The 26,010-nt window shown below is 42.6% G+C and overlaps 1 protein-coding gene across 5 annotated transcripts in view; it reads right to left on the minus strand.

Moving 5' to 3' along the window:
- nrxn2b (neurexin 2b) overlaps positions 1–26,010 on the minus strand; it is a 1,016,923-nt gene that overhangs the window by 538,252 nt on the left and 452,661 nt on the right. For 4 of the 5 annotated variants that reach the window (XM_031792165.1, XM_031792164.1, XM_031792166.1 and 1 more), the window contains one exon: positions 6,102–6,125. The exons of the other annotated variant lie outside the window; for it this stretch is intronic. In XM_031792165.1, the coding sequence (XP_031648025.1) occupies positions 6,102–6,125 (24 nt within the window). The remainder of the gene's footprint in view (positions 1–6,101; positions 6,126–26,010) is intronic. 5 annotated transcript variants of the gene reach the window in all.

Consider the following 26,010-nt stretch of genomic DNA (forward strand, 5'->3'; position numbering starts at 1 on the left):
GCAATAACACTATAGTTAACGCCACAACCCGCCGTTCCATTTAATCCGACAATAGACTTAGCGCTGTGTAATTGATACCCATTACACGATTGCAATTCCCCTTGTAAAACAAGGCACGCGGCTCCAGCTTCGCAAGCATCTAGCCTGAGAATCAAAAGGGAAATAGGGAGACTGAACACCTAGGTCTGTTGATACACAGGGTCTTTTGATCGGGGCATTGACAAGCTGACTTGTGTGGCATTCCAAACGGGCATGGAAATGGCCTAATGTGAGGTCATTGTTCTTCGGCGGACAAAGTGCTGTCCGATCCATTTGTTAGCGCCGTTTCAAACCCGGCAATTAGCGCCATGTGCGGCCGTTTTACGTGCCATTTATTCCAAGAAAGCAATATCTTACTGTACATTATATCACATTGAGAGTCCAAAAAACATCCTTATATTTTATGAAACTATGGTATAATCAGTTTTGTCATATATTGTAGCCCAGCAATAAAGTCATTTAGTGAGAGTAGGAAGCTACATAGAGGTAGATGATTACATGAATCTTAGTACACTATCTAGCTGAGAATTGGGTACAAACCCCTTTCTGGCAAGCATGCACACACAAACAGGGAGACAGAGAAAGAGAGAGAGAAAGCTCCTATTCCTAACCCTCATTACAGGACACAGCCAACTCAAATCCCTCCAAAGCACTGGAGCTAGGAGGGTGTGATCTCTGCTGTGTGGTGTGTGTGTCCCTCTCATCCCTGCTAAAGCTCTGATAGGAGCTGTTTACACTCATAGGGCCAGAGCAGGGATTGGCTTTGCCACAAGGTCACAACGTGACCTGCTATTGGTAAACCGTACAGTCTCATTCAAACCCTCATCCTGTTGCCAAGTGAAGAGACAAAGGAAAAGGCATACTGCCTAACACCTCATTTATTTTTCATTAACCCCATTCTCTGGCGATAGACAGCGTGGTTGTATGGAAAAAGCACCCATTGATTTGGACCAGATGGGTCAGTGAACCACATGCCGTGAGTTACTGGACTAGTAAACCAAGAGGTAACTCGACACTGCAGATCTCTAGCTTAGTCTATTCCAACTTCGGGATATTACATTTACAGCCCTGTTGTTTGGCTGGCTATGGGAGACCTCTGGAGTGCAGTTCAGCGTTGTGCTCTAATAGCGCGGCCTGTGGTGTGCTTGGCTGAGCGTGTCACTGGCTCATTGACCGTGCTGGGCTCTGTGACACCGAAACCACCGCCAGAGAGTTCTACTTCTACTGGATACCCTCTCATCATGACAGCATCAGGGGCCTGCCTGGACAAGGAGCTATAACACAAATGCATTATTGCAAACACACAATTGTGTGCAAGCGCACGCGCACACACACACACACACACACACACACACACACACACCGTGTCAGAGAGAAGACCAGGTGAAGCACCCTAAGTGGCTCCTCTACTGCCTACATTGATTTCCTATGGTCTGGCATAGCGCTGGCTTCTGAACGTAACACTAGTCTAGAACAAATCCTGGCAATTCAAGAGGGGGACTGCATACGTGCATAGGAAAGTGCATGGAAGTGAAGCCATGCATGCTCTCTTGGATAGTGGGACTGGGCGGCTGTACCAAAGCATTCTTGTCCTCTGTATTCCCGGTATGGAAGGTGTCGGAACCATAGAGTGCACAAGCTTCATGTTCCTGGAAACACACGCACACCCAATATCAAATGGATATAGAGCTCTATGAGCCACCCATGTTTAAAGTAAGTAATCATGTGACTTTCTTTTCCCAGAGGCAGCGGGGAGTTGTTTTGTTCACCTTTACTTTCACCTTAGTGCTCTGACACCTAACTTTTTCTGAAGTCACTACTGTAGCTTGTCTGCTACACACTGTTTGGTGGTGGGGCAACACACGTTTCTAACCACTTCAGGTAGCTAACCACTTTTAACAGTTCCTTCACTGAGGACAACATTGTAAATGTGTTTTTGGTTTAGCATGCAGACAAGTTGACAATCTTACCTTGACAGTAAATCCCTTACCTGATGGAAGTGCAGGTCTTTTAGCAAATCATTTCTTACTACTTACCTTCAGAAGAGTTTTTAACTGTTTGAGGAGGCAAACATCATAAAGTCCACATTTACAATTTTTCAAGCAAAGTTAGTTATTAGCGTTGAATGCACATTTCACATACAGCACAGTATTAGTCAAATGCAGGGCAAATGAAATTCTTCTCAAATACATCATCCAAAGAAAAGGTTTTTCATTGGTCTGCGAACGCACACGACAGCTACACGTTCCATGAACGCCCCGTTTGACCTCTCGCCCTTAGACTGCTCGAAGGAGGGTGGGCAGTCTGAGCAGAGAGAGGGGGTCTGTTCAGCAAGTGATCCCCTGACAGGTGACTGGCAGCTGGACTGGACAACTAGCGGTGACTGAACTCAGTGAGAGAGATCCTAATCCTGAAGTCTTCAGCCATCAACATGAAGCCTTTAGCTCCAAGGGTTCATCCAACTGATGCCTTCAATTACTCTATGAACCCTGGGTTAGTGAGAGGAGGGATGGGGGCCGGTTGGACGTGAAGGGAGCGCACGGGGGCAGAGGAGAGGCAGGGGGAACTATTTTGAGACCATTCCTGAGTCTCAGTAAAGGATGGAGGGGAGTTTTAGTTGCGTGTTGGGCAGTTAAGGAGTGGGGTTGGAGGGTGAACGGTTAGTGCTTTAGTAAGTAAGGGAGAGTCAGACACAAAAATGGTTGTTAGTACAGTTACAACAAAGGTTTGATTCATACAGTAGTATTAGTAACAGATTGTTTTAGTAGTAGTAGTAGTAGTAGTAGTAGTAGTAGTAGTAAAAGAATTAGGAGGAGTCTTTAAAGTCCTCTGCAATTTGATTTGTCCAACCAGATCAGATTTTCGGACTGAATGCGTGATATTTTTGTGACAAGGGCTTGTTTTGGTTGAGAAGAAACAAAATGATTCCATCCAAGCTAATAAGGTGGACATGAGCCATGCACTGAATGCCTGGGTGACAACATGGAATATTAAAGGAGAAGTCCATCCGACAAAACAAACATGAACCAACGGGACACAACAATCAAACCAAAACCACAACAAACCAAATCAAACACTTTGAGAGGAGGCAGCAATGGGAAAAGAGAAACCCAAACAGAATGGCAGAGGGCACCACTTCTACACTAGACAAAATGGCAAAGGAAAAGGCTATGAGGTTAAGGATGACATTAGGACAAGAATGCCAAAGGAAAGAACACCCATCTAGACACGCGTGCTTACTGGCACGTGCTGGGCTAGAGCAGCGAAGTCAACTTTCGGGTTAGGATGCAGATGTCTATGACGCTAGCCAGAAGAAAAAAAACAGCATGCAAACAGGGTGCAAAAAAATGGTCATGTACGATGAGGGACCAAACCCAATGTAGCAATCACAAATGTATGTCGTCAACAGAATATGGAGAGGGTTTTAAAGAACTGGAAAATCTAAGTGAGGGGGAAAAGGCTTCCAATGTCAACGGTGACTAGAAAGGCAAATGTAACATTCAATTTGTTCAATCTAAGAGCGATATAAAATCCCATGATTTCAATCTCAAACCATGTGTGTGCCAGTAGCTAACGAAAACACCCGACATATCCCTTCCCTTACTCTAACAGGTATAAATACCCATTGCCACTAATGGCAAAGTGACTCTGAACATACACCTACTGGAGTTTGATTGATTGAGTAATTTACAGTAGTTATGAAACCCATAACTGGCTGGAATAACAATAGTCTCAGGCTGGTTCTTTGTTTTGCTATTCCGTAGGCTAGCTTTCCCCCTTGCGGTTTGCTTCCACTCCCACTCAGGTGTAGTTGTGATGGATGGCTCACACAGCCTCCTGTAGGCAACACTCTTCTAGTCACCTAGAAAATGAAAAGCCGTTCCCCCCCCTCTCTTATTTTTTCCTTTTATCTTCTTTTTTGTTGTTGTTTGTAGCAAGGTAAGGAGTGAGGTCGTATTATTTGTTTTAGTAAGTTATACAATTAGAATAAAGTTCATCAAAAGAAAACAAAAATAAGGAAAATAACAGGGGTGGCTAGAGTTACGTGGCCGTACAGATAATATTAGAACGGTTGATATATGTACGAATATATATAATAGCCATGATATATATATACATATACATATATGCTTTAATGTCATTGGTTTATAAAAAAAAAAAATAAAGAAAAAAGATAAGGGAGGTCAACTCTGACATGCATGGGTTGAGGCCAGTAAAACTCAGAGGTTACAAGGTCGTGTTAGTGATGGAGACAGTGGATCGGACATAGTTGAAACATTCCGAGAGATATCCCCCTACATGTCATGCAACAATACTGGGGAGAGCAGAACCCACGTTTATTATTGACTTGTGCAAATCCAGTGACAGGAAGTAAGAAACTAACCAACTACAGCTACCCGGAAAGGTCAAACAGTACAGAATCTTTTTTACCATCTGTTCCACTATGGGTGCTAATATATGAAGATCTGTGAAATAATTTACTATTGACTAGTTTAATGTCCTTGACTCTAACATATTCCACACTTAACAAACTGAATATGAAAAAAACATTTGAAATATAAGATGTCTACACAAATGTTATACATGAAAGAAAATAATGTACTGTAAATGAGATCTTAATATCTTCCCTAGAGTCTTCAACTCTTTTTTTGGTAATAAACAAGTAGTGTTAATTGAGTCATTTACACTAGTGCATGGCAATGCTGTAATTCAACAAAATTGCTTATGTAAAGCAATGAAAATTGTATCCTTCTGGGGCATTTTTTATTTATTTAATTGGCACGGATTACCGAAACGTCTTCTAACAAAACAACCACATCAGTATTCATACACCAACCAGCCTCTAATACTCTCCTTTCGCATTTTGTCCCTTCTATCCCTTTCTAAAAAAATAAATCACTTTCCCCATTTCCTTTAGCAAACCGGTAGCAACGCTGTCTTTGTTGCCTGACTCCGAGCAGTCTGGTTCTACACAAGAAAGCTTTAGTGGCGGACAAGGGGACAATATTTACCATTCAGAGACAATGGCATTTAATTAGGCTGGGTGTTGAGAGTCTAGGTAAGGGCTCAGAGCTGATCCAGCTCAGTCATAAATCACACTATAGGTCTAATGGGATCGGGTCCTCATTTTGAGGCCCTGCTTTACGGCCTGACCTCCCCCCACTAAATAAGGAGGTGTATATACGGACCTGAACTATTCATGTTTGAGTGGGAACCACAGGTCTTGGCACATAGAGCCTCACCTGTGGCAAACTATCAAAATGGGTGTCTTGATGCAGCTGGCGCTCGTAAAATGAAGACAGAATCAATGTTTTTTTACAGGCTGTACTTCTGGATATATTCCTTCGCTGCAGTGCACTCTCCACAGAACCCGTAGATAGTTGAATAGTATTCTGTTTTACTGGATTGACAAATATTCAAACTGTCTAACACTAAAGACATAGGTCATCTAGTTTCACACATAGTAGAATACTATCCATATGGCCCTAGTTCTTAATACCTGCCACTGGGGGGGTTTGTAATAGTAGGGGTATTTCTCTGTCAATAGAGTCCACTATGCACTTTCACTTCAAGTTCGCTTGTTGCAAGAAAATTGATAGGGGGAAAAACTGAAGTAAATCGGAACTTCTTTGGAAAGATTTTGTTATAGTCAATTCAGAAGTTGCTACTGTATCTTTCTTGGAATATTATTCTCTATTTCTTCATGAGGATAGTGTTTGAGGAAAAAAGAAACAAATAAAAGGGGGGAAAAAAATTTAAGTAACAATTTTTTTTCTTCTAAATTGTTGTTAAATTAATCATTTTAGGACAGACCTCTTTCATTGGATAGGTACAATTTCTGGAAGGAAGGGAGGAGTTTTGGATGGTAAAAAGTGGTAACGAACATAAAGTAAAAGAAAGACAAATAGAGGTGATTTTTCGTTTCCCAGCTACCTTGGAATCGATGGAAGTTTTGTATTTTCAGTAAGAGCAAACGGAATAGAAAGAGGTAACGGAAACCCGGGGCAAACCAAAGTAAAGACAATTAGAATGATATCTACCATATAATGCAGTTTGTTTACCATAGCGTGTCCAATGCCTGCGTGCTTCAGGAGAAAACAGGGGGAGGAGAAAACAAAACAAAAAGAATGACAAACCGTGAACTCAATAAAGGACACTTCAACGGTAAATAAAGGAGATTTCGCCTTTTTGAGAAACAAAAACAGGTTCATTAATTTGAGAATATAGGCGATAATAATCCAACCAATCAATCCTTGAAATGTCCAAAATGAAATAAATTTGGATGATACAAATCATCCAAATGAAAGAAATAAAGAAAGTAATTGGAAACTTTTTGTTGTTGTTGTATTAAAGGGTTGTCCAAAAATAAAAGAGATAAAACAATATCATTGTATTTGTTAGTACGTAAGTTCACACATTAAGTAGAAAAAAAGAACAGATGACTCACATTCCGTGAATGACACAGTGTTAGTTGTAAAAAAAAACTAAAAGGTAAAGGAAAACCAAATCACAAAAGAAAATAGTAAATTGGAGAATTCTTAAGCTTTTTGTTAGTAAAAAGACAAGAGTTAGCAAATTAATTTTCACATAGAGGGGTTGGGGGCAGATTGGGGGGTTGGGGTTGTTTCTGAGTGGGGAAGGGAATGAAGGAAAAGCAGTTCAGTATTAGTAGTAACCACTTCTGCTAGTCTTGGCTGTGGGTGTGGCTGGTAGGAGGGACAAGCTCCTTAGAATCGGTGTTCCATTGCAGGGGGTGTGGCCAATCATATTCCGAATGGTTGGCAGGTTATATTTTCCCAAGCAAACATTTTCTCAGGTTGCTTTTCTTAAATATCTTGTGCAAGAGCCAGTTTAGGGAGTATGGAGAAGCCAGAACCAGAAAAAAAACATATCAAAAGGTAAATTATCACAATTATCACAATAGTTAAAATAGCTAAGAGAACAAGGACAGCAGCATTGACGATGATAATCAGAAAGTTAAGGATATTAAATTTCATGGGGTATATAAGAAAAACAAAACAAAAATGACATGTATTGCATATTGTAGCAGAGAGAAAGAAGGAAAGAAAGGTTTGAAAGACATGTTGTTCCTTTTGGGCGATGCAGTATCATCATTATGTCTGTGTCCTGAAAGAGAGAGATATTCAGTTATTCGAGTTCACTTCCAAAACACGCAATAACCCATATCCTCTGCCCCTAGGGAGAGAAACAAACACAAAATGGACACTGTGTTAGAAGTCGACTGTTTATATGCACTTGATGACAAACATTAGCCTGGCTTTTCCTCACAATTCACTGTGAATGATGACAATGAAAATACTGTATGCACCAATGTTGAATTTGCAAGTTGTCATGTGATGCCTGTATGAAGCCTGATGTCATTTTAACCTTAAGTCCCAACTAGAGGAGAATGTATAGCTTTTAAATAGATCATTGTACTTCTCTCTGACTTGGTATGTTCATATCTCACAATGTTGTGCCAGACGGTAAAGATAGATCAATTATATACCTGTGTGTGTGTGTGTGTGTGTGTGTGTGTGTGTGTGTGTGTGTGTGTGTGTGTGTGTGTGTGTGTGTGTGCGCATGCTTGCGTGAGTGTGTACATTTGTGATTATGTGCAAACATGCAGTACAGAGCCTTCCCACTGGGCAAAAATTGGTTGAATCAATGTCGTTTCCATGTCATTTCAACAACAAAAAAGCAATGTGATGACGTTGAATCAACGTTGAATCAACGTGGAAAACTGATTCGGTTTGCAAAAAGTCGTATGGGAATTTCTGAATTTTTTTCAACCTACTTTTAACCTAAGTCCAATGACATGGTGAATATCTTTTTGAAATCATGTTAGTTGACAACTCAACCAAATGCAAATTGAACCTAGACATTGAAATGATGTCTGTGCCCAGTGGGTTGTAGCTGTTTCTGTACGTGCCCAAAGGGTTTTACTTTGTGTGTTTATGAGTGGGAGTGAATAAGAGTGGCAGCCACACATCTGAACTCCACTGTGGCAGTGGGGTTAGTCAGAAAAAGAAGATGGCCGCTCACTGTTTGATCCGGGTCACCAGATCCGGGTAAGCAGTGTCAAGCACCCCCGCTCTACCGCTAATGATTTATGTTCATCCATTAATTAGGTAAATAAGTTCCAACAGTGGGTGTGAAATTTGCATATGTATGCCTCTGCCTCGTCAAAGACCCACACTGTGCTTGTGTCTCTAATCGTAACAAAACACAGACACAGATACATCAAACTCAAAATAGGGATTGAAAGGGACCGGGGATGCAAAACAATGGTTTATTAAATAAGACAAATGACGGTCTATGAAGGTGACAATCACGGCGTGTCTTTGTCTAACGGAAAGATAGCAATTATGTGAATTTGTGAGAAGCGTGATTAAATATTACGTCTGTGGTGTTTCAGACACCCCCTCCCCCCCAGTGTTTGATGTCTGAATCCTGAACTGATCTCAGATCTTTAAGATGTTTTTGCATTCAGGGATAAATTGCGGGATGCATGTGGAAAATGTATCTCCTCAGACTGCTGACGATCTTTGAATGGACATAAAAAGAGGGAGGAAGCAAAGTATGGAGAGAAGTCAGACTGAAGTCATCCCTTCGTCAACGTTTTGGAGAAAGAGAAGACACATTAACACCCTGAATTGACCAAGAAGAGTCGGTATAGAGATCTTCGACCAACATTCCAAGCCTACACTCTTCCTTTCTCTTCTAACCATGTCATTTTTTATTTCTATTTAACCTTTATTTTATCAGGGAGTCATAGCGTGACCGCATGTTAAATAATTCAAGCGAAGACGGGCAAGGAAAGTCAGAGGGAAGAAAGAGGTATAGCTCAATATACCAGCTCCTGAAACCATCGGAGATCGCTTAAACTTTTATGAACCTGTAGAGTGAGGGGGAGAAAGACAGAGAGAAATGAAAGATGGCAGAGATCCAAAGGAATTGAGAGAGAGAGAGAGAGAGAGAGAGAGAAAGAGAGAGAGAGAGAGAGAGAGAGAGAGAGAGAGAGAGAGAGAGAGAGAGAGAGAGAAACCGACACATAACTGCCTCTCACGTATACAGGAACACACGTCTCAACCTCAGCCTGCCAGTGGGTATACTCAACGAGGCCTCCCTATCTTCAGCTGTGGCATTGACGGCCCTCGTCCGCCCTCGCCTTCCCTGTCTGTAATTGACTCATCTGGGACAGGGAGGCAGCGAGGAGGCGGTGGTCATTGTTTGCTGATGGGGGATAAAACTAATCGTGTAAACAAGGAGCAGGCCCCGATAAATAACTTTTTTTATAAGCTCGCTCAGCAGCTCCCTGCATTATTAATGTGGGGAAGGGACTATAAAGAGCTATTAGCATTGTTTCACCATTGTAGCCTTCCACTTGCGGAAGGAAAGGAGAGAATTGACATGTCTTCTCTGTCAATAGTCTGGGGGAAGTGGCAAATCGCTAAGGCCCAGAAGCAAATGAGATGACAGCCGGATCGTGTTGACTGAGTAGCAGTAAATGAGGCTATCAGGAGTTTGATCTTTACGTACATGTCACAACGGACAAAGTTGAACTATCACCGTGAGCACAATCGAGATAAATATTTAATGCGGCTGTAAAAAAAGATCAATGGTTGGGCAGACTCTGAAAAGGCCCACTGTAGCATAGGTCTGTGTGGATTTATAACTAGAGAACGGTAAGACTGACGACCGCTTTCATATCAATTTCCAATTTAGCCAATAATAGTCTGTGATAAAAAAGGGACAGGGATAAATCGTATTGGCTGGAATGAACGGTTAGTATTTTTCATTAGACCTGAGGTAGTTGAGAGGGTAATGGCTTTTATAGAGTGGGATACGATTAGAGCACTACTCCTGGAAGAATCTGCATACAGAACTCATATTGAAATGGTCACATAGTTGATCATTCAGGGAACACCACCTACTATGCCTTCAGAAAGTATTCCTACCCCCTCGACTTATTCCGCATTATGTCGTTTTACAGGCTGAATTGTCACCCATCTACACACAACACCCCATAATGACAAAGGGAAAATATGTTTTTAGACATTTTAGCACATTTATAGACAATTTACGACAGACATATCTAATTAATATAAGTATTCACACCCCGAGCCAATACTTTGTTAAAAGCATCTTTGACAGTGATTACAGGTGTGTGTCTTCCTGGGTAAGTCTCTAAGAGCTTTCCACACTTGGATTGTGCAGCATTATTCACTTCAATATTCTTCAAGCTCTGTCAAATTGGTTGTTGATCAATGCTAGACAACCATTTTCACGTCTTGCCATAGATTTTCTAGTAGACCTATGTCAAAACTGTAACTCGGCCAATCGGGAACATTCCCTGTCTTCTTGGTAACCAGCTCCAGTGTAGATTTGACATTGTGTTTTAGGTTATTTTCCTGTTGAAAGGGGAATTCATCTCCCAGTGTCTGGTGGAAAGCAAACTGAACCAGGTTATCCTCTAGGATTTCGAATCAGATTCTATTAGTCACATGCGCCGAATACAACAGGTGTAGACCTTACAGTGAAATGCTTACTTACCAGCCCCTAACCGACAGTGCAGTTTCAAAAAATACAGATAAGAATAAGAGATAAAAGTAACAAGTAATTAAAGAAAAGCAGTAAAAAAATATCAATATATACAGGGGGGTGCCGGTACAGAGTCAATGTGGAGACTATATACAGGGGGGTGCCGGTACATAGTCAATGTGGAGACTATATACAGGGGGGTGCCGGTACAGAGTCAATGTGGAGACTATATACAGGGGGGTGCCGGTACAGAGTCAATGTGGAGACTATATACAGGGGGGTGCCGGTACAGAGTCAATGTGGAGACTATATACAGGGGGGTGCCGGTACAGAGTCAATGTGGAGACTATATACAGGGGGGTGCCGGTACAGAGTCAATGTGGAGACTATATACAGGGGTGTGCCGGTACAGAGTCAATGTGGAGACTATATACAGGGGGGTGCCGGTACAGAGTCAATGTGGAGACTATATACAGGGGGGTGCCGGTACAGAGTCAATGTGGAGACTATATACAGGGGGGTGCCGGTACAGAGTCAATGTGGAGACTATATACAGGGGGGTGCCGGTACAGAGTCAATGTGGAGACTATATACAGGGGGGTGCCGGTACAGAGTCAATGTGGAGACTATATACAGGGGGGTGCCGGTACAGAGTCAATGTGCGGGGGCACCGGTTAGTTGTAGTATGTACATGTCTCATTAGTATGTACATTCAGTAGCATGTACATTCTCATTATCATGAGACACTCTACCTCAGGTGACCAATGGCTCGAGACGTCTTTAGATATCGTGCACCAGCTGTAATTTACATATTTAAATACATAGACCGCCGCCCCTAGTCTTACCAGACGCCACTGTTCTATGTACCGATGCCGGTACATGGTGTAACCAGCCAGCTGTATGTTGATATTGTCATCGTTTAGCCACGACTCCGTGAAGCATAAGATGTTACAGTTTATAATGTCCCGATAATGTCCCGTAATCATCCCAAAAACAGAATTGAGGGGAGTGGGGGTTTATTCGATCGCCTCCTACTCCTCAGAAGGCAGCCCGCCCTCCAGCCTCTCTTTCTCCACCTCCTCTTTATGCAAATCACAGGGGACGGGGCCTGTTCCCAAGGGAGCCGTATATCCTCCGCCTCGGGCTCGTCAGAGTCGTGAACGAAGAAAAAGGATTCTGCTAGTCCGTGGTGAATGATTACAGTCCTGATGTCTAGAAGTCATTTTCGGTCATAAGAGATGGTAGTGCGAACGTTATGTACAAAATAGAAAAAAAGAAGTTACAAACAACGCAGATAAATGAACAAAAAAACACAATCGGTTGGGGGCAAAACGTCTGCCTTCTGTTCAGGTGCCAATTTATCCTCCAGATTTTGCCTGTGCTTTGCGCAATTCCATTTTTTTTATCCTGAAAAACTCCCCAGTGCTTAACAATTACAAGCATACCCATAACATGACGCATCCGCCACTATGCTTGAAAATATGAAGAGTGGTATTTTATTTTTATATTATTTATTTTTATAGAATATTTTTATTCTGTGTAGGCTTCCTCCTTTTCACCCTGTCAATTAGGTTAGTATTGTAGAGTAACTACAATGTTGTTGATCCATCCTCAGTTTTCTCCTATCCATCTCCTAGCCATTAAACTCAGTAAATGTTTTAAAGTCACCATTGGCCTCATGGTGAAATCCCTGAGTGGTTTCCTTCCTCTCCGGCAACTGAGTTAGGAAGGACACCTGTATCCTTGTCGTGACTGGGTGTATTGATACACCATCTAAAGTGTAATTAATAACTTCACTATGCTCAAATGGATATTCAAATGTCTGCTTTTTAATTTGTTTTACACATCTACCTAAAGGTGCCCTTCTTTGCGAGGCATTGGAAAAAGATCCCTGGTCTTTGTGGTTGAATCTGTGTTTGAAATTCACTGCTCGACTGAGAGACCTTACAGATAATTGTATGTGTGGGGTACAGAGTAAATCCAGGCAATTTATTTTATGAGTTGTTAGGCACATTTTTTACTCCGGAACTTATTTAGGCTTGCCATAACAAAGGGGTTGAACACTTTCAGCTTTAATTTAATTTAATTTTAATTTGTACAAATGTCAATAAACATAATTCCACTTTAACATAATGGGGTACTGTGTGTAGGCCAGTGACAAAATATCAATGTAATCCATTTTAAATTCAGACTGTAACACAACAAAATGGGGGAAAAGTCAAGTGGTGTGAATACTTTCTGGAGGCACTGTATGCTATCAAATGACTCGGAGGATACTCAACATGCGGTTGCTGAGGGATGCGCGAGTGTGCGTGGGTGCGTTTGGTGTGTTGTGTGCATGCATGTATGCGCTCATGTTTGTATTTGATCTGGCATATGTATATGTCTTGTATGCACCACATGTTGCAGCAGAGGTGTCAGGGGAGTATTGCTTTAGTGAGATCTCCAGCAGTGTGGTCAGGGGAGTATTGCTTTAGTGAGATCTCCAGCAGTGTGGTCAGGGGAGTATTGCTTTAGTGAGATCTCCAGCAGTGTGGTCAGGGGAGTATTGCTTTAGTGAGATCTCCAGCAGTGTGGTCAGGGGAGTATTGCTTTAGTGAGATCTCCAGCAGTGTGGTCAGGGGAGTATTGCTTTAGTGAGATCTCCAGCAGTGTGGTCAGGGGAGTATTGCTTTAGTGAGATCTCCAGCAGTGTGGTCAGGGGAGTATTGCTTTAGTGAGATCTCCAGCAGTGTGGTCAGGGGAGTATTGCTTTAGTGAGATCTCCAGCAGTGTGGTCAGGGGAGTATTGCTTTAGTGAGATCTCCAGCAGTGTGGTCAGGGGAGTATTGCTTTAGTGAGATCTCCAGCAGTGTGGTCAGGGGAGTATTGCTTTAGTGAGATCTCCAGCAGTGTGGTCAGGGGAGTATTGCTTTAGTGAGATCAGCAGTGTGGTCAGGGGAGTATTGCTTTAGTGAGATCTCCAGCAGTGTGGTCAGGGGAAGCCGAGAGGTGTCTTTCTAGCAGGTAGTTAGTTCCGCTTTCATTCCAATCCTCTCCTTGATACTCCCCTTCCTCCTTTCCTTCCTTCCTTCCCTCCCTCCGCTCTCAACCATAACATCACAGCCTGGGCTCCCAGTAATGGAAATTGACAGAACAGCTCCAGGTGACAATATAAATGTCAGCGCAATTACGCTGGGGAGAGAGAGCTAGGCAAACAGGTGGGGCTTGTGTGTGTGCAGCCACAAGTGAAAATGATGGCTAATAGTACCTAAGTAGACATTTCTTCTGTGTTATCCCTCTCTCTGAAAGTATATCGCTCTTTCTCTCCCTCTCTTTTCCCCTCAGTTTGTGTTTAAAAAAAATGCTACCTGCAACATTTGTGAGTATGCTCTAATGGTCCAGAGATTTTTTACATAATTATAGGTCTGGTTAAAATGGCTGTAAGATGCAAACTAGGACATGAATAAACATGACAGTTGATGACAGAGCTGTTAGTGGTAAACAAGGGTCTCTTTCTGAGTGAGAAGGGTTGAAGATGTTAATGTAGGCAAACACACACACACAAGCACTTGTTCATACAAACTACATATTAGCAAACAAATGGGATGCTATGCAAAGGACATGCAGATGATTGCTATTGACTTGAATGTTGAGTAGCGATTCAAACAAATGTTCATACATCGGCATGAGCTAAATGTCTTTGGCCAGAAGCTCTCTTCTACCTGTGTGCAGAACATCCAGCAGACTCATGAGAGCTGATATACCGCATGCCATTTCACCCAACTGTTACACCGCATGCCATTTCACCCAACTGTTACACCGCATGCCATTTCACCCAACTGTTACACCGCATGCCATTTCACCCAACTGTTACACCGCATGCCATTTCACCCAACTGTTACACCGCATGCCATTTCACCCAACTGTTACACCGCATGCCATTTCACCCAACTGTTACACCGCATGCCATTTCACCCAACTGTTACACCACATGCCATTTCACCCAACTGTTACACCGCATGCCATTTCACCCAACTGTTACACCGCATGCCATTTCACCCAACTGTTACACCGCATGCCATTTCACCCAACTGTTACACTGCATGCCATTTCACCCAACTGTTACACCGCATGCCATTTCACCCAACTGTTACACTGTATGCCATTTCACCCAACTGTTACACACCGCATGCCATTTCACCAAATTGTTACACCGCATGCCCTTTCACCCAACTGTTACACACTGCATGCCATTTCACCCACAGATAATCGTCGCTAGAGGGAGGTGATCGGTGGCTCTGCTATCTATCGCGACTAGTCCTTGCTGGTGGGAATGTTATGGGAAAGGCATGGTTAACCCTACGAGAGCTGTGCTACTCTTTAGACTAGAGAGAGCGGGGATTAAATATGTTATGAGGTCAGGGGGTGGTGGCGCTGAAGTGGTTCATACCTCTCCTGTATGGAAATACAGTGTTAACCCTACGAGAGCTCTGCTACTCTATAGAGATACAGAGGCAGACTATAGTATGCGATGAGGACAGTACTGGCACTGAAGTGGTTCATGCCTCTTCTGTACCGGAGGCAGAAACATAAACAGGCTTGAGATGAAACAACAGCCAGCGGACTGGCTGGTTGCTAGGTGACAAATTATGAGCAGGGAGAGGAGATGCAAGTGGAAGGGAGAGGAGGAATTGATTGGACGACTATTCTGCATTCTAGTGGCTTCCTCTCTGTGTCGATGAAAGTTGACGCTGTGGGATGGAGAGAGGAAGGGAAGAAGGGATGGAAGGGGAGGGAGAGGGGGGCATAATTGCAGTTGTTAGTTTGATGACGCCAAACAGAGAGGGATAGAAAAATAGCAGGAGAAGAGATGCAGAAGAATGTCCAAGAAGCCCCGCTATTGATTGTGGTGCTGGTTGTTCTTTCTGCTGCCTATGGAATGATTCAATCATTCCTCATCCCATACAGAGGTAGAGCTAGCCTTTTAAAGCCCCTGATTCTCAAGCTCCAGTGTGTGTGTGTGTGTGCATGTGTGTGTCTGCACATGATTATGTCAAATCAAATCAAAGTTCATTGGTCTGGCGGGTGCAGAGAAATGCTTGTGTTGCTAGCTCCTAACAGCGCAGTAGAATGTCAAACAAGTGCAAGAATAATCGAAAAACTAAAAACAAGAGTGTGTGCTTCTTCATGCATGAGTGTGCGTGCACTCTGTACACGCACAGTGTGTCCTGCCTGCAGCACATCAAAGGCAATGTGTTGGAGGAGCTGAACTCAGGGCACTGGGAACCTCAGGGCAGTGCGCTCAGAGCAGTGCGCTCAGCACCTAAGAACAAGACAAATCTGTTTGACAAATCTGTTTGATTGTTGGCTGAAACCAAGGTCTAATTATATAGAAGGGGGAAAAAGACATGGGATAGAGCACTAGATAGAGAGAGAAAGAGAAAGTGAATGAGCAGAGCGCGAGAGGGAGAAAAAGACAGAGAGCGAATAGGAAAGGTGTTCAAGACTTCAAATGTCTCAGTCACCAGGCGTAAGCTAAGCCTTCTCCCCAGTTCACAGACACACGAGCAGCAAATACTTTGTTGTTAAGCCACAGAGGGAATAAAAGAAAGCCTTTCGTATTCCATCACTCCCTAAACTGTGCTCTTACATCCCAGAGAAGCTTTCTCTCTTTCACTGCAGGTAGAGTGTCATACACGTGGACACACACACACCCAACCCTCCCATCCTCATACACTCACTGATGTCCTGCAGCTCTCCCTGTCTGGATCATGTTTCCTATTGGTTGTAGGTCCCCCCCGAGGGCCTTAAGGTGCCTGTTCTGCACACAGACAGATAGACATCCCCTGACTGTGCTTACTGTATTACCCTCTTTCAGTAAGTGGTTTGGAATGAGACCTAAAGATCCAAACTGCAAGAAAGATTCCTGCTCCCCTTTTCTGGCAGCAGCAGTATGTGAATATCACGTTTGTGTCTCTTCCCTGTAGCCTGTGCGTCATATCAGGTTTAGCTGTACAGTTGTTACATTTCAGTGTATTGGTATCTGCATTTCCATGGTTTACACGTTGCAAAAACCAGCCTTTCAGCAAACTTGAAGTACTAGATTCCCCTAAGAAAGCTGACAAAATCCAGCACAGATAACATAATACATTTAGCCACTTAGAGCGGAAATGAACCTACTGGGAACACGTTGTTTCCATTGAACCAATGTGGAAAAGGTGTTCAATTGACGTCTGTGCCCAGTGGGAATCGACTGAAGTGGGAGAGATGGGGATATTGGCCGAATCTCCTTAATGTTCATCCTCTCCTGCCGAATCTCCTTAATGTTCATCCTCTCCTGCCGAATCTCCTTAATGTTCATCCTCTCCTGCCGAATCTCCTTAATGTTCATCCTCTCCTGCCGAATCTCCTTAATGTTCATCCTCTCCTGCCGAATCTCCTTAATGTTCATCCTCTCCTGCCGAATCTCCTTAATGTTCATCCTCTCCTGCCGAATCTCCTTAATGTTCATCCTCTCCTGCCGAATCTCCTTAATGTTCATCCTCTCCTGCCGAATCTCCTTAATGTTCATCCTCTCCTGCCGAATCCTAACATCTCTGATGGGGAGCACTCTATAATCAAAACAACTATTTCAGACAGAGAGCAAACTCAATGAGGAGGCTTCATTCATAATGAAGGAAGATGTCTTTACTCTCTCAAGTCAGTAATATCAAGGCAATTCGCTGTTCTCTCACTGATTAGGACACTGCTTCTGACCAGAGCACTATGGGTCCTGGTAAAAAAAAGTTGTGCACTATATATATATATATAGGGAAAAGGGTCTGAATTGGGACAAAGCCTAGTTGTATGGAACATGGAGAGGATATTGATTATTGAGGGTAATATACAGTGGCAAGAAAAAGTATGTGAACCCTTGAAAATCACCTGGATTTTCTGCATAAATTAGTCATCAAATTTGAAGTCCCAACAATACATTTGAAGTCCCAACAATACACAAACATAGTGTGCTTAAACTAATACACACACATTATTGTATTTGTCTTGTCTATGTTGAATATATCATTTAAACATTCACAGTGTAGGTTGGAAAAATTATGTGAACCCCTTGGCTAATGACTTTTCCAAAAACGAATTGGAGTCAGGAGTCAGCTAACCTGGAGTCCAATCAATCAGACGATAGAGTCTAGTTTCCTGAATTTCCAGCTGACTGACTTGCCCAAAGTAAACTGCCTGCTACTCAGGCCCAGAAGCCAGGATATTCATATAATTGGTAGCATTGGATAGAAAACACATTGAAGTTTCTGAAACTGTTTAAAATAATGTCTGAGAGTATAACACAATTGATATGGCAGGCAAAAATCGGAAGAAAAATCAACCGGAATGTTTTTTTTTTTTAGGTCCCAGGCTCTTATAATGGAAGCCTATTGTTCCTATGTAATTCTGTCTCCCAGATTGCAATTCCTATGGCTTCCACTAGATATCAACAGTCTTTATTCAAGGTTTCAGGCTTGTTTTTTGAAAAACAAGCAAGAATTTTGCGATTTTGTTAGGAGAGCACCGGAACAATATCAATCTTTCGGCCTTTTGCTTTCCTATGGAACATACTACTTTCCGTATGAAATATTATAGTTGATTTACATTTTATAGTACCTGAGGATTAAATAGAAATGTAATTGGACTTGTTTGGACAAAGTATAGCGGTAGCTTTTTGGAGCTTTTTCTGCATGTTGAACGAGTGGATTACTGAAATCGATGGCGCCAACTAAACTGACTTTTTGGGATATAAAGAAGGATTTGATCTAACAAAACATTGTAGCTGGGACCCTTGAGAATGGAAACAGAGGAAGATCTTCAAAAGTAAGTGATTTATTTAATCGCTATTTGTGATTTTATGAAGCCTGTGCTGGTTGTAAAATATGACATTCGCATGGAATTTTTTCGCCGTAAAAAAGAAAGAAAAAAAAAGCCTATTGTAAATTGGACAAAGCAGTTAGATTAACAAGAATTTAAGATTTTAAATGATATAAGATACTTGTATATTCATGAACGTTTAATATTACGATTATTTATATGAATTGCGCGCCCTCCAATTTCACCGGATGTTGTCAGCTGGTGTCCCACTAGAGGGATGCCTATCCCTAAGAATTAAGAAGAATCCTAGAGTGTCAGCTACAGACTTACAGAAATCTCTGGAACAAGCTAACATCTCTGTTGACGAATCTACGATACGTAAAACACCAAACAGGAGTAGTGTTCATGGGAGGACACCACGGAGGAAGCCACTGCTGTCCAAAAAACCCATTGCTGCACGTCTGAAGTTCGCGAAAGAGCACCTGGATGTTCCACAGCGCTTCTAGCAAAATATTCTGTGGACAGATTAAACTAAAGTTGAGTTGTTTGGAAGGAAGGAACACAACACTATGTGAGGAGAAAAAAAGGCACAACACACATCAAAACCTCATCCCAACTGTAAAGTCTGGTGGAGGGAGCATCATGGTTTGGGGCTGCTTTGCTGCCTCAGGGCCTGGACAGCTTGCTATCATCAACAGAAAAATGAACTCCCAAATTTTTCAAGACATTTTGTAGGAGAATGTTAGGCTATCTGTCCACCAATTGAAGCTCAACAGAAGTTGGGTGATGCAACAGGACAACGACCCAAAACACAGAAGTAAATCAACAACAAAATGGCTTCAACAGAAGAAAATATGCCTTCTGGAGTGGCCCAGTCAGAGTCCTGACCTCAACCCGATTGAGATGCTGTGGCATGACCTCGAGAGCGGTTCACACCAGTTATCATAAGAGTATTGCTGAACTGAAACAGTTTTGTAAAGATGAATGGTCCAAAATTCCTCCTGACCGTTGTGCAGGTCTGATCCGCAACTACAGAAAACATTTGGTTGAGGTTATTGCTGCCGAAAGAGGGTCAACCAGTTATTAAATCCAAGGGTTCACATATTGTTCCACCCTGCACTGTGAATGTTTACACTGTGTGTTCAATAAAGACATAAAAAAAGTATAATTATTTGCATGTTATTAGTTTAAGCAGACTGTGTTTGTCTATTGTTGTGACCTAGATGAAGATCAGATCAAATGTTATGACCAATTTGTGCAGAAATCCAGGTAATTCCAAAGGGTTCACATACCTTTTCTTGCCACTGTATGTTTGCTATTGTGAACAGAATGAAGGAAGGGCATGTTTATAAATAGACAATTGTGAATACAGAGTTGGTATGTTATGTGTCATGTAGTAGATGACATTTGTGCATGCCATTTCTTTTGTGTTACCTTGTCATGCAGTGGAGACAGTCAGCTAAGTGTCCTTGTGGATGTGTGCATGTATAGACCTATATGCTTCAACGCTTACACTCTTAGAAATAACTCTTGCAAAAGGGTTCTTCGAAATGTCCCCATTGGAGAACCCTTTTGTGTCCCAGGTTGAAGGGTTCAATGTAGAACCTTCTGCGGAAAGGGTTCTACATGGAACCAAAAGGGCTCTACCTGGAACAAAAAAAGGGTTCTTCAAAGGGTTATCTTATGGGGAGAGCCAAAGAACGCTTTTAGGTTCTATATAACAGCTTTTATTGTGTAGCCACCCTCCTATTGGTCCGTTGGTCTTGCTGCATGGGTTTGCATTTTATGCATGGGGTGCTTTTGCTGCAGTATCTGTCTGTCTGTCCAGCCACTTAGCCGTGGAGTATTGCGGCACGGTCACCAGTGCTTAAAGTCTACGAACCGTACATGATAGAATCTCATTATGTCACAGCCGGAGAGAAGAGGAGGAGAACCGTGGGTAGGAGGAGAGGAAACAGGAAGGGACGCCTGCCTGCCTGACTGACTCTCTGTGTTTGAAGGAGCCTCCTCCATGATGAGAGGTCACTGTGAACGTCCTTGCCTGTCCATCATCCATATACCACAGGGACCATCCACACTGCTCTCAGGCACAGTCTGTTACTTCTCCCCAGCCCTGCAGTACAGCATTACCTCTCCCTACACAGGCCTGCAGTACAGCATTATCTCTCCATACACAGACCTGAAGTACAGCATTATCTCTCCTTACACAGACCTGCAGTACAGCATTATCTCTCCCTACACAGGCCTGAAGTACAGCATTATCTCTCCCTGCGCAGGCATGCAGTACAGCATTATCTCTCCCTACACAGACCTGTAGTACAGCGTTACCTCACCCTACACAGGCCTGAAGTACAGCGTTACCTCTCCCTACACAGGCCTGCAGTACAGCGTTATCTCTCCATACACAGGCCTGAAGTGCAGCATTATCTCTCCCTACACAGGCCTGCAGTACAGCATTATCTCTCCCTACACAGGCCTGAAGTACAGCATTATCTCTCCCTGCACAGGCATGCAGTACAGCATTATCTCTCCCTACACAGACCTGTAGTACAGTGTTACCTCTATTTACCACTGGGGGGAGCTGTGATTCTGAGTTGCGTTTCTTCTCTTCAGGATTCCATATCCTCTCACCTAATTCTCTGCCACATTTTCACCATTAAGAAGCTGAAAAATCCACAGGTTTCAGGTGAGCGATGGTGGAGGAGAAAACACACAATGAGAGAAAAAAAACAACTGAATGATTAGTCACCAGCTTGAACCGTTTGGGAAGCTCATTGTAACAACTGCGGTTGCCCAACAACACAGTAAAAGCATTTAAAATCAATGGAATGAAATCAAGCCAAGCATTAAAAAGGAATGGAAATTGTGGCTTTAGAGCTATTAGAACAGGTATAGGCTGGTGAAGACGGGGGAGAAGGCTATCCTAGCGGTATGGCATCATGTTGAAAGCAGGGTGTATAATATGAGCTGTGTGTGTGTGTGTGTGTGTGTGTGTGTGTGTGTGTGTGTGTGTGTGTGTGTGTGTGTGTGTGTGTGTGTGTGTGTGTGTGTGTGTGTGTGTGTGTGTGTGTGTGTGTGTATACGCATTCATGCTTGTGCTCCTGCGTAAACACACACAGTGCATTCGGAAAGTATTCAGACCCATTGACTTTTCCTACATTTTGTTACGTTACAGCCTTATTCTAAAATGGATTTTTTTTTAAATACACACAATACCCCATAATGACAAAGCGAAAACAGTTTTTTCGAAATGTTTGTAAATGTATTCAAATTAACAAACAGAAATACCTTATTTACAGAACTATGAGACTCGAAATTGAGCTCAGGTGCATCCTGTTTCCACTGATCATCCTCATCTACAACTTGGAGTCCAACTGTGGTAAATTCAATTGATTGGACATGATCTGGAAAGGCACACACCTGTCTATATAAGGTCCCACAGTTGACAGTGCATGTTAGAGCGAAAAAACAACCATGAGGTCAAAGGAATTGTCCGTAGAGCTCCGAGACAGGATTGTGTCGATTGTGTGTTTGCTCAAGGAGGTGACCAGGAACCCGAAGGTCACTCTGACAGAGCTCAAGAGTTCCTCAGTGGAGATAGTTGTCCTTCTGGAAGGTTCTCCCATCTCTACAGCACTCTACCAATCAGGCCTTTATGGTAGAATTGCCAGACTGAAGCCACTCCTCAGTAAAAGGCACATGACAGCGCACTTGGAGTTTGCCAAAAGGCATTTAAAGACTCTCAGGCCATAAGAAACAAGATTCTCTGGTCTGATGAAACCAAGATTAAACTCTTTGGCCTGAAGGCCAAGTGTCAGACATGGAGGAAACCTGGCACCATTCCTACGGTGAAGCATGGTGGTGGCAGCATCATGCTGTGGGGGTGTTTTTCAGCAGCAGAGCCTGGGAGACTAGTCAGGATTGAGGCAAAGATGAACAGAGCAGAATACAGAGAGATCCTTGATGAAAACCTGCTCCAGAGCGCTCAGGACCTCAGACTGGGGTGAAGGTTCACCTTCCAACAGGACAACGACCCTAAGCACACAGCCAAGACAATGCAGGACTGGCATCGGGACAAGTCTCTGAATGTCCTTGAGGGTTCCAGCCAGAGCCCGTACTTGAACCCGATCAAACATCTCTGGAGAGACCTGAATATAGATGTGCAGCAACTCTCCCCATTCAACCTGACAGAGCATAAAAGGATCTGCAGAGAAGAATGGGAGAAACCCCTCAAATAAAGGTGTGCCAAGCTTGTAATCGGTATGTAAACGAGACAGTAATCGCTTCCAAAGGTGCGCCCGCAAGGTACTGAGTAAAGGGTCTGAATACTTATGTAAATAAGGTATTTCAGTTATTTATTTGTAATACATTTGCAAAAATGTATTGTGTGTAGATTTTAGAATACGGCGGTAACATAACAAAATGTGGAAAAAGTCAAGGGGTCTGAATACTTTCCGAATGGACTGTGTGTGTGTGTGTTCTCCTGCATGTGTATGGGTAGCATGATCTGCTCCCAGAGGATTTTTTTGATTAGCAAGGAGTAGAGTGAGTGCAGGTCAGGTCTGACAGGTCAGGTCAATGCCATCAATATCCTCCCTCAGCCAACCAGGTAGTTAGTGGGGTGAAGGTAGTGTAAACGTAGAGTTCCTTAATGCATAGGGTTCCCCTCACGTCAACAACAAGGATACATAGAGGTCTCCTTTTCTCTGGGGATTACTCGAGCAGAGGTTGAGGGCATGTCCTATAGGCTATTATTAAGAAGTGTCATTACAGTAGCATAATATAATGCCTCTCAAAAAATCTAATACTGGCAATGTACACTCCCTCTGCATGTAGTTGGAGTGTTTGGCTCTATACTCCAGTATTTTGGATTTGAGATCAAACGTTTTATATGAGGCGACTGTGCACAGAATGCCACCTTTTTATTTCAGGATATTTTCATACATACAATATATGTTTTACAGTTTATAAATGAAAGCACTCTATGTATCTAGTGGGTCCAAATGTACGTGTCATTATTATTTAGACAAATTCACTTATTGTGCATTTAAATAGTCAAAGGTCTAGTTTTTATTCATGCAATAACTACATACAGTTTGTTACTACAGTTACTTTTTTGTTGTGTTTCAGATTATGTTTAGTCCAATAGAAACAAATGGTAAATAATGTATTGTCATTTTGGAGTCACTTTTACTGTAAATTGTAAATAAGAATAGAATCGTTTCCTGAACACGTCTACATTAATGTGGATGCTACTTCACCATGATTACAGATTATCCTGAATGAATCGTGAATAATGATGAGTGAGAAAGTTCCAGAGGCATAGATATCTTAGTCCCCCCCCCCACCCCCTCCCAAAACATTCTAACCTCTCATGTTATTGGTAACAGCTACCGTGTTTTGGGGGTATGATCATTGTACCTCTGTAACTTTCTATAGCTGCGTGTATGTGTGTTTTACAGCTGTCCAGGCGTGTGTGTGTGTGTGTGTGTATAGATGTATAGATGTGTTTGTAGTATTGCTGAGTATGTGTGGTATAGCATAGCTCAGTGTGGATCATTACAGAGGGACTGGTGGTGGGAGGGTGGGATCAGGGACAAAATCTCTAGAATCATGTCAGCTTTCCAAACTCATTAAATCTGTTTCAATCTGGTGAGCAAAAGCCCTCGCAGCAAAAAATATCTGACCCCTGCCATGTGGGAAGAATGGAGCTGCATTACAAAGCCAATGTTTTACAGGCTCCTGACCAATTGTGCTACTTTGTGTCTTTTTTTTGTGTCTTTTTTTGTGCTGACGTGAACTTTTTTTTGTACATAATGTTTACGCCATCGTTTCCGATGACCAAATAGAGCTTCTAGATATTAGAACAGTTTTCACTAACCTTCACTTGGATGAGGACTTCTACTTTGAGGCAAAAGGCCCAAATCCCCGACAATCGAAGGAGGAGAAGACAGCGCTATATAGAGGCAGGTGCACGGGCACCCTGAAGAGACTGCGGCGGCGAGTGAATAAATAGTCTCCACCCTCTGTTCTATTGGCGAATGTCCAATCGCTGGAGAATAAACTGGACGAGCTCCGTTCGAGACTATCCTATCAACAGGACAGTAAGAAATGTAATATGTTATGCTTCTCGGAGTCATATTATCCAAGGACATGGATAATATACATATAGCTGTTTTTTTTATGCATCGGCAGAACAGCAGAGTCCAGTAAGATCAAGGAGTGTCTCTCTTTGTCGACAACAGCTGGAGTGCAATCTCTAATATTATATTAAGAAAGTCTCAAGGTTCTGCTCGCCTTACTTAGAATAAGCTGTGGAACATACTACTTAACAAGAGAGATTTCATGTAGCTGTCTATTTACCACCATAAACCGATTCTGTCTCTAAGACCGCACTTAACGAGCTATATACGGTCATAAGCAAAGAAGAAAATGCTCTTGCAGAGCTCTGGATGCCAGTGATTTAATGCTGGGAAATTTAAATCAGATTTACCTCATTTCTACCAGAAAGTCATGAGTGCAACTACAGGAGAAAAAAAACACTAGATCTTTACTCCACACACAGAGATGCAATCAAAGCTCTCTCTTGCCCTCCATTTGGCAAATCAGACCATAACTCCTGACTCCTGCTTACAAGCAAAAACTCAAACAGGAAGTACCAGTGACACGCTCAATACAGAAGTGGTCCGATGAAGCGGACGCTAAACTACAGGACTGTTTCGCTAGTGACCGTACATACTTATCCCAACCAGAAGCCATGGATTACAGGCAACATCTGCACTGAACTAATGACTAGAGCTGCTGCTTTCAAGGAGCAGGACAATAATCTGGGCGCTTATAAAATATCCCACTGCATCCTCCAACGAACCATCAAACAGGCAAAGCATTAATACAGGACTAAGATCAAATTATACTACACCAGCTCTGATGTTCATAACAGGGTTGCAAACTATCCCAGATTACAAAGGGAAACCCAGCCGAGAACTAACGAGTGACGCAAATCTATCAAACGAGCTAAATGCCTTCTATGCTTGCTTTGAGGCAAGCAACACTGAACCATGTGTGAGAGCACCAGCTGTTTTCAGATGACTATATGATCACTCTCTCCGTAAGACCTCCATCAGGCCAGACGGATTACCAGGACACGTACTCAGAGCATGCGCTACCAGCTGGCAAGTGTCTTCACTGAAATGTTCAACCTATCCACAACCCAGTCTGTAATACCTACATTTTTTAACAAACCACCATAGTCCCTGTGACCAAGAACGCCATGGTAACCTATCTAAATGACTAGCTCCCGTAGCACTCATATATGCAGCCATAAAATGCTTTGAAAGGCTGGTCATGGCTCACAACACCATAATCCCAAAAACCCTGGCCTCACTCCAATTCCCATATTACACAATCTCTATTGCAATCCACACTTCCCTTTCCCACCAGGATAAAAGGAACACCTGCAGTTGAAGTCGGAAGTTTACATACAACTCAGCCAAATACATTTAAACTCCGTTTTTCATCATTCCTGACATTTAATCCTAGTAAAAATTCCCAGTTTTAGGTCAGTTAGGATCACCACTTTATTTTAAGAATGTG

This window comes from Oncorhynchus kisutch, linkage group LG16 (genome assembly GCF_002021735.2).
Source record: "Oncorhynchus kisutch isolate 150728-3 linkage group LG16, Okis_V2, whole genome shotgun sequence".
NCBI lineage: Eukaryota > Metazoa > Chordata > Actinopteri > Salmoniformes > Salmonidae > Oncorhynchus > Oncorhynchus kisutch.